Source organism: Aegilops tauschii, chromosome 6, assembly GCF_002575655.3.
Source record: "Aegilops tauschii subsp. strangulata cultivar AL8/78 chromosome 6, Aet v6.0, whole genome shotgun sequence".
NCBI classification, from domain to species: domain Eukaryota; kingdom Viridiplantae; phylum Streptophyta; class Magnoliopsida; order Poales; family Poaceae; genus Aegilops; species Aegilops tauschii.
The window spans coordinates 374362888-374372543 of record NC_053040.3 but is presented as its reverse complement, the minus strand read 5'-3'; the positions used below and the strand labels follow the sequence as shown (position 1 = coordinate 374372543).

Below are 9656 nucleotides of genomic sequence, written 5' to 3'. Positions count from 1 at the left end.
CCTGGATCCCTCCGTCGTCAAGGACCGACGTTCTAAATCCCTTTTCGGCCTCCATCATCTTCACCAACACCCTCATCGAGCAAGGGATTCCTACATCATGTGGTGTTTAACTGTAGTAGCTAAGAGAGTGAATCCCTAGCGGGGCATTGTGAGCTTCGGAATTATTGTTTCGACTTTCAAAACTAAACAGTTAATAATTCAGGCGTGTGTACAACTAACGGCTGGGCTGGGCTGATTAGTTTTGGCTAGTTTCTGGCCCATTCCAATGCGCCCGCGAGCGTCCGAAGAAGGCACGGCAGCCGTGCCGTGCTCAAAGGCATGGTAGAGGATCCGGCTTCCATGAATGTATACCATAGTGTCCTTGAAAAAAAGGAACATACTACCTCTGCTTCTAAATATAAAAGGTTTAGGCAGTTTAAACTAAACTGCCAAAACGTCTTATATTTAAGAACATAGGGTGTATAACATAGTGAATAGACACTCCTATACAGGGAAGAAAAGAGATAAATATACATACTCGATTGGACATCTCAAATAAAGTGAAACATGGAGTTTGAAAGGAAGAGTAGGAATTTTAAATGTTAATCTTATGACGGAAAAGACAACGTAGTATTGTGCCCGTTTGATTTACAAGAATTCATGTGAATTTCCCGTACATGGGCTATTTGATTTGTAAGGTTGTAACCTATAAGATTTTTTCATGCGGAATCCAATACATTTCGTAGGATTTGTGTCTTAAACCTCTGGCGAAGAAACATTTGCTTTTCATATGGTGTAAGGGCATCTCAAAAGCAGACCCGTAAAAGCGCCCGTGTATGTTTGAATCGCGGTGTTCAGACCATTTTTGCCATCCAACAAGGTTCCTTAAATGTTTATGGACCAATCCGCATGTCCGAATTTCGGTATACTGGCCACAAACTTGAGGACCTTTTGTGGACGTCCAGACATCTGCATGTCCAACCAAAAGCAACCATGTGCTCCTCCTCTCCTCTCTCTCCTATCTCTCCTGCAAGCACGACGAACGGAGAGCACCACGCGTGGCTTGAGCTAGTCCTCTGTAGCGGCCATGGACTCAAAAACCGAAACCTACATAGAAGGATCCCTGGAATTCTCCTGGCCACGACGTGTGGGGCTGGAAAGAAAATTCCGGAGCTGCCCTTCTCGGACGCGGTGTATGTCCGTAGGGATAGTAGCTCACAGGGAACAACTCTCACAATCTTCAAGAATAAATCTCTCAATCACAGGGAACAACTCTTAGAACCACAAGGAACAACTCGCAGAGAGAAAAATGATTCAAAAGAGTAAAAAAGAACTCACTCAATCACTAGGAACAAATCTCTCAATCACAGGAACCAACACTCAATCACAAGTTGTTGCTTGTCTCATCATGGTCGTCGTTGCCATCGGCGGCGTGTGTCCGTGCGTCCGTGCTCAAATGCACACAAAGTGTTTGATGAAATACGTACACGAGCAGGGTCGGACAAATAGGGAAAATTTAATGACTACAGTTGGATGACCGGCTCCTGTATCATGTCCACAAACACGTTCGGATGCGGCACGCGGGTAGATAGTGTGTTTACTTTATGGGATAGCGTTGGAGATGCCCTAACCAAACAAATGTGGTGCAGGCAAAATCCTATGAAATTTGAGTGGATATGATATCGCAATCATGTATTTTTGATGTCCCGCATTTTTAGAATCATAAAAATCGAATACCCCCAAAGTTTTTACAAGACTCAATTCTTATCGGATTTGTATGAAATATACTTTGACCAAACCGGTGGCCGGTCCTGTAAGCGAAGTCAGTGGACCAAAGAAGGCAAACAGTGCAAATTGTTCATAAGAAAGGCTCAATTGTAGCAAAGTAGGGATTTCCTTTTTCGGGTAAAATGCAAGGAAATGACATCACCATATGCATGCACAAATGTATAAGATTGCAAACGTTGTACGACTATGGGTTTTTTACTTTTAGTTTCAGAAAAAAATTAGCACCAACCGACCTCACCGATATTCAGTGAATTTCATTAACTTTGGTTTGCATTTAGGCCAAAGGGCAGAAATATTCACTTGAATTCAATTAAATATTCGATTTTTTGCGGACCATTTGAATTCATGTGTACTACTGAAATTGCTGAAATTTTTTGATCGAAACATAAATATTCAATGTCTACTGAAATTATCAAAATCCAGTGAATTCCATTGAAATCTCACTGAGTGAAAACCACAGTCTACAACATAACAAGAGGGGAAAGGTTTCCACTTCTGGACATAAAAGGACTCTATTGCCTAAATTGCAGGAGGGGGCAAAGCCGGGATCCAACTCAATCATGACCACCCGTTGCGAATCCATTGTCTGACATGTCTCTTACCATATTCAATCAAGATAGCTGCAGCTGTACTCGAGCCCATGAAAATCCATCACGGGAAATCTCACCACTTCACACCGGAATCCCGAGTTCCTCAACAGCGACGCCGCGACGGCGACCAACGAGAAACGCGGGGAGACGAGAGCCGGAGAAAAGACAAGACGAAGAAACCCCGAACCGCCGACTCGGGAGCACACCAAAAACGGAGATGCGCCGCCAATAATTTAACAGTGCGCACCATCAAGAACACGATGCCTTTTCCCCCCCTCCCACCCCTCGCTTCCTTCCCATTTCGCTCTGTGTGTCGTTGACGAGATCTCGCGTCCATGTGGCCGGGGTTCTTTTCCTTTGACTTGATCCAACCAGGAAGAAGACTTCGAGCCGTGCGAAGCTAGTATATTGGCGGTCTGCTGGTTGCTCCCATCACTTGGTTTCCTCCTCTTCTTGCCATTTCTCGTCTGCTTGCTTGCTTCTTCTTCTTCTTGCCCCCCTCCCCTGTCCGTCCCGGAGCGTGCAAAGTCTGATCTGGTTCTCCTCCCGTGTCCGTCCACATCCAGGGGGGGTCCTGGATTTGGAGACGGAGATTGGCACCTGGAAAGTGGCCGATGTGCCCGCCAGTCTTGTTGTTTTGCCGGGATTGGTAACGGGCGGGCGGGCAAGAAAGAAGTGATGGGAGTTTGATTTGCCACTTTGATCTTGGGATTGGTTCTTGGGAGGCGGCGGTAGTTGGCCCGTTTCTTGGTTCTTTTAGGGCGGAGTTTGTTTGGGATCGGGAGAGCAGCAAGCCATTTCCGGGCGGTTCTCGCCGGGGGATTCGCGCGGGCTGAGGCAGGTTCGTCGGCGAAGATGAGGCTGACTGTGCGTGTGATCGGAGCGCGCAACCTGCGCGCCATGGATTTCAACGGGTTCAGCGACCCGTATGTGAAACTGCAGGTCGGGAAGCAGCGGTTCAAGACCAAGGTGGTCAAGATGAACCTGAACCCGGAGTGGGATCAGGAGTTCAGCTTCGTCGTCGCCGATGTCCGGGAGGTGCTCAAGTTAGATGTCTATGATGAAGACATGATCGGGACTGATGACTTCCTGGGCCAGGTGAGGGTGACACTGGAGGATCTTCTGGCCGCGGAGAACTTCTCGCTCGGCACGCGCTGGTACCAGCTTCTTCCCAAGACCAAGAGTGACAAGGCAGTTGATTGTGGTAATTGTTTCAACTTCCAATTTTTCTCTATTTGCTCATGGACGTTTGCTATGTCAAGTAATGTTTTTTTTTGTCCTTTTGCATATGGATTCAGTATTTGACTTTGTGACATTACAGCACGTATTCATTTATCTATTGCTAACTGTAAGATCTACAAGGGCATGAATTCTACTTGCTATATAATTGTGCGAAATATGCTGGTCACTTTGCTGTTATTTATTATTTAATTGCATCCTGCAGGGGAGATTTCTCTTGCAATATCTTTAGAAACAGCTGGGGCCACACGATCATGGTCTGATGATCTTGCAACTGAACTAACTGGTACACAGAAAGAGTATTCATTGCAATCCAGTCAAAGCGCAGGAGCATCATCGGCTGCATTAGCTTATGAAGAAAATGAAGCTTCTAAAGAAGATAATGTTAATGAGTATTTTTCTGATGGAACTGAAATCCCTGAAGAGGACAAATGTGGTGAAGTGAGAGATTCAGAGGACAGGTTTAATGGGATTACTACTGAAATTTCTAATGAAGCCGAAACTTCTAAAACAGAAAAGCTTGACAAGCCCTCGCTTGTTGATCGTGTCTATCAAATGTTTGCCAAGAAAAATGATGATATTTCGTCAACATCATTGACAAAGACCGAGGCTTTAGAAGAAGTTCAACAAGCACCAGCAGTATGTGAGGCTCCTTTAAGCCAAAATAGTGACATTTGTTCAGAGATTACATTTGCTGAACTATTGAGATCTTTTGAATCAAGGCACGAAGAAGTCGAAATGCCTGTGAATTTACAAGGAATTCTTGTTAACCAGTCATATTTTACGTCACCTAGTGATTTGAATAACCTTCTCTTCTCACCAGATTCAGATTTTCGGCAAACATTGGTTCAGCTTCAGGGTTGTACTGATTTCAAAACTGAACCCTGGAGAATTGATAATGATGGGGAGTCCCTGAAGAGGGTGATAAGTTATACAACTGCACCATCCAAATTGGTTAAAGCTGTAAAGGCAACAGAGGATCAATCTTATTTGAAGGCTGATGGAAAAGAGTATTCAGTTTTATTGAGTGCTAGCACTCCTGATGTTCCTTGTGGTACTTATTTTCGGACAGAGGTTCTTTTCCGTATTATGCCAGGCCCTGAACTTGATTCTGAGCAACAGACTTCACATTTGGTAATTTCTTGGCGCATGAATTTTCTTCAGAGTACTATGATGAAAAGTATTATAGAAAATGGAGCAAGACAAGGCTTGGAGCAAAATTATTCACAGTTCTCTGATCTACTGTCAGAGAAGATCAAGCCTATTGATGTAGACGATGCTGGATCAGATAAGGAGCAGGTTTTAGCTTCATTGCAAGGGGGGCAGGAGTCTGATTGGAAGATAGCATTCCTATACTTCTGCAACTTTGGTGTCTTGTCCTCTCTTTTTGTTGCCTTGTACATTGGTGTTCATGTTTCGCTAGTGAATTCAGGTGCAGTTCAGGGACTTGAGTTTCCTGGATTAGATTTGCCAGATTCTATCAGTGAGATTGTCATGGGTGGGCTATTGTTTCTTCAGGCGCAACACATATTTAAGAAAATCATGTGTTTTTTTCAGGCAAGAGAACAAAAAGGTACTTTCCCAGTTTTTATCTTCTCATCATTTTGCATCTCCAGCGTGCATGTACCTGAACCTCTTTGGAAATACAAGATTCTCATTATTAACAAACCATGGCTATATTTTTGATAATAAAATAACATGTTATACACTTTTTTTTGGAGCTTTTATTTTTCTTGATGCAAAAGAAATATGGAACTTCTGACATTTTTTTTCTCAAGGAAACTTATGGGTAAATACCATAGTAATTTGATTATTTTTATGTACACTATTGAATCTTTTAGACATGAATGTGATTATGTTAGGCTAATAGTTTCCCTCATGCAGTTGGTGATCATGGTGTGAAAGCACAAGGCGACGGATGGTTGCTAACTGTTGCCTTAATTGAGGGAACCAATTTGGCACCAGTCGACGCTACTGGTTTCTCTGATCCTTATGTGGTATTTACTTGCAATGGTAAAACCAAAACAAGCTCAATCAAGTTCCAAACACTTGAACCTCAGTGGAACGGTATGTGTTCTGTTGAAGAGTTTCTGATTTTTCTTCCGAAACATATCACTGAGGAAGATTAACTTGGGAACTCCTGATTTTAGTAGAAAAGATGGAGCCATGTGATACACCTGCATCTGGAAACTAAATAAATTTTGATAAATGTTGCAGACATCTTTGAGTTTGATGCCATGGATGATCCTCCATCTGTTATGAATGTACATGTATATGATTTTGATGGACCATTTGACGAAGTTACCTCTCTTGGACATGCTGAAATCAACTTTGTCAAATCAAATCTGTCAGAGCTAGCGGATGTATGGATTCCTCTTCAAGGTAACTTGGCTAAGTCCAGGCAGTCTAAGTTACACCTAAGAATCTTCTTGAACAACTCAAAGGGCACTGGTATGGTCACTGAGTATCTGAGCAAAATGGAGAAAGAAGTTGGTAAGAAGGTGAGTGCTTTCCTTCCCATATTCGCCGAAGCATACTGTTAATTTGTGATTTTTCCCCTTGTCTGATCTGGGTTACTGCTGACAGATGACGTTGCGGTCTCCTCGAACTAATACTGCATTCCAGGAGCTCTTCTCTCTGCCTGCAGAAGAATTTCTAATCAGCAGTTTTACCTGCTACTTGAAGCGGAAATTGCCTACACAGGTACTTCTCGAATTGCGACTTAACACTGTTTTGAACTTACTCCCTCCGTTCCTAAATATTTGTCTTTCTAGAGATTTCAACAAATGACTACATACGAAGCAAAATGAGTGAATCTACACTCTAAAATATGTCTATATACATCCGTATGTGGTAGTCCATTTGAAATCTCTAAAAAGACAAATATTTAGGAACGGGGGGAGTAGTTCACAAGTAGATTACTATAGTGTAGAGGAAGGCCAAAAGGCATGACTTGAAGGGAAATTGGGGTTTTGGAAGGGGGGGGGGGGGGGGGGTGGTTGGAAGTGGAACATATATAGAGTATCATGGGGAGATTTTATTGATTCTTTTTTGCTTGAGCGCACAACGTATATATAGGCCTGACACGACTGTCCCGTAAGGCTCGAACTTCTCTGATTCATATCTTACCCAGGAAGCACGAAACTCATAAGCTTAACTTGCAGAGTTGTTAATTTTGAACTCCTTATTCAGTTACTCTCATAAATGCCTTTTGGAAAGAAAAAAAATCTTAAAAGGATGCTGGCCTGATATGTGATTCATTGGTTTGCATGCTGCTAACTTGTGGATGTGGCACCTTTTATCAACTATGAACATCTCAGATTGTCAAGTTCTAACATGTGGATTGAAAATAAAAGTTCAGATTATTTTCATGTTATTACATGTGCGATTTCAAATAGTACACGAATATCACATAAATAGCTTGCTAAGGGTTCAGCCAATATTCATTTCAGGGCCATCTTTTCTTGTCTCCAAGAATAATTGGATTTTATTCAAGCATGTTTGGCCGGAAAACAAAGTTTTTCTTTCTATGGGAGGATATTGAAGACATACAGGCAATTCCCCCATCACTATCGACATGGAGTCCATCCCTTGCAATAACTCTTCACAGAGGTAGAGGCATGGATGCAAAGCATGGAGCGAAGAGCGTAGAGAGTGGAAAGCTGAAGTTTTCTCTGCAATCTTTTGCATCATTTAGTGTGGCCAATAGGTAATCTCCGCCTTCCTTAAATAATGAAGTGCTTTAGCTCCACTAACACCAAACTACTTAAAGGTTTACCTATAGCAACTGCCAGCCTAGACCATCAATACATATCTGCATTGATACACATAGCACCTTGGACTATTTGTATGACATTATTGTTCTTGTTATTTTACCCTTGCCCTTATTTTTTTGGTGCTTTACAGGACAATAATGGCGTTATGGAAAGCAAGATCATTGAGCTCCGAGTCTAAAGTACAGATTGCTGAGGAACAATCTCAAAATAATACACTTCAGAGTGAGGACAGTGGAATTTTTGTTGGTGTTGACGATTCCAAGAGCCTTCAGATGAGTGAAGTTTTCTCGTCAACCATTTCTGCTAATGTAAGTTCAGTAAAATTTGCAGCTGCAACTTTTGGAACTGCTTATGTTGAACTTTAATCGCCAGATGGTTAACTGAAGTATATGTGCCTTTTGCCAGATGAATTCACTTCTGGAGGTGTTCGAGGGTGGTTCGTTGGAGATGAAAGTCATGGAAAAAGTTGGATGCCTCAAATACTCGGCTACACAATGGGAATCAGATAAACCCGACGAATATCAAAGACAAATTCATTACAAGTTTAGCAGGAAGTTGTCTCCTGTTGGAGGAGAAGTGACTGGGACCCAGCTGAAATCTCCTATGCCCAATAAGAAAGGGTGGATTATTGAAGAGGTGATGGAACTTCAAGGCGTCCTTCTTGGTGACTTCTTCACGGTATGTCGATATACTTGAAACTTCTGCTCACATCTCAGAAAAATAAAACCATGTGTTTACTAGTGAGCCAGTTTGACTTTAGAGTCACCTATTTAAATGGGATACCACTTCAAGAAACATCTGCCATTGAAAACTAGTTGCATCCCTCACTTGCTTGCCATTTGTTTTTAAATTTTAAGTGGGTTATTGTACTAAAGTTGCATCATTTTATTTTCACTAGTTTGTTGAAATCCCTGTATGAGCCTACCCCAACTTGTTTGGGACTAAACGCTTTGTTGTTGTTGTTGAAATCCCTGTATGGAGGATTTGTTTGATTGAAAAGGTTAGTACTAAACTACAGGCATCTTTTAATAAAAAATATCCTCTGCTGGTTCGAAAGACGAAACGGCTTCAGTGAATGATCTAAACAATGTGAGTATAGGTTTACCGTGAGGTATATGTGACATGCATTGCATAATTTCGTGAGCAATCTTTATTCTGGGGTTTATATGCAGAGCCAAATATGAAATATTATTGTAGCTTGTCCCTTTGTCCATGTCCTGATTAAAGATGAAACCAGGCACGGCATCTCTTCCTCCATCTTAACGCAGCCCATTGCACTAAGTTCCTCCTTTGCATATTTCAAAGAAATCAGTTGTGTTCCTGCTAACTTTCTGAATAAAATCAGAATAATCACTGTAATGATCTGTTCACCTAACTTGCGTGTGCAGCTTCATATAAAGTATCAAATAGAAGACCTTGCTCCTAAACAAAAGGCGTGCAGTGTCCAAGTCTATCTTGGAATTGAATGGTCAAAGACCACCAGGCATCAGAAGAGAATCGAGAAGAATGTTCTTTCCAGTTCATCTGCTCGCCTAAAGGAGATGTTCAGCCTTGCATCCAAGCAACTCTCGCACACCAGATAGGATCATTCATCCGTGACAACCCATGTGCATAATACTGAATGACCAAAGATTTACTGACCAGCACTATGGTCCCCTGTACATACATTGCTTGATTGAAGGGACGCGCGGGCAGACTGATTCATTCGTTAGACTATTTTAGGGCGAGCTTTGCAGATTTTTCTGTAGCTGTGAGCAATTGTGGTGCAGCATTTTCTGAACTCAGGACAATTTGGACCAGACATATGATAGCAGCATCATACAACCAGTTATGATTTACACTGAAGCCATGGCCTGCAATTTGTTGATCTGTAGACAGTAGTGTTTGTCTTGTATACATAGGATAGCAGTGTTGTTCTCTGTACGTTGGAATTGGGCCACTTCAACTCCCTGTTTCATTGATCACACACATGTTGATACAGAAGGAAAATAAAAAGTGATCCGGTGATAAATAAAATTGGATTTTTATATGACACTAGACGTATGGCCAAAAGTTTTTCATACATTTTTATGTGACACTAGCCGTATGACCATGGTTGCTCTCTATCCCCTCTGTACCACAATACTTGTCGTTAGGGGAACCTGTACTGGTTTTCCCCGACGACAAGTATTTCGGTACAGAGGGAGTAATTGGCGGTTGTAAACTTGTAATCTTCTGGCCAAACTATTGGCTACCATGGCCCTGATGCTCATTGTGGCACGCTGAGGTGATCATGTGTGACCTT

At 42.2% G+C, this 9656-nt stretch overlaps 1 protein-coding gene across 1 annotated transcript; it reads left to right on the top strand.

Moving 5' to 3' along the window:
* Positions 1 to 2411: 2411 nt before the first annotated feature.
* LOC109774658 (C2 and GRAM domain-containing protein At1g03370) lies at positions 2412 to 9404 on the top strand. The gene is made up of 9 exons (XM_020333403.4): positions 2412 to 3561; positions 3802 to 5169; positions 5481 to 5663; positions 5814 to 6097; positions 6183 to 6299; positions 7049 to 7305; positions 7503 to 7680; positions 7778 to 8050; positions 8761 to 9404. The coding sequence occupies exons 1-9, from the start codon at positions 3213 to 3215 to the stop codon at positions 8953 to 8955; spliced, it is 3204 nt and encodes a 1067-aa protein (XP_020188992.1). The 5' UTR covers positions 2412 to 3212; the 3' UTR covers positions 8956 to 9404.
* The last annotated feature ends 252 nt before the right edge of the window (positions 9405 to 9656 follow it).

Excerpts from the sequence above, each read along its gene's own strand:
- LOC109774658 (XM_020333403.4), top strand. The coding sequence starts at position 3,213 with ATGAGGCTGACTGTGCGTGTGATCGGAGCGCGCAACCTGCGCGCCATG. Across the intron at positions 6,098-6,182 it reads AGAAAGAAGTTGGTAAGAAG|ATGACGTTGCGGTCTCCTCG; the intron begins GTGAGTGCTTTC and ends TACTGCTGACAG. Across the intron at positions 7,681-7,777 it reads CGTCAACCATTTCTGCTAAT|ATGAATTCACTTCTGGAGGT; the intron begins GTAAGTTCAGTA and ends GCCTTTTGCCAG.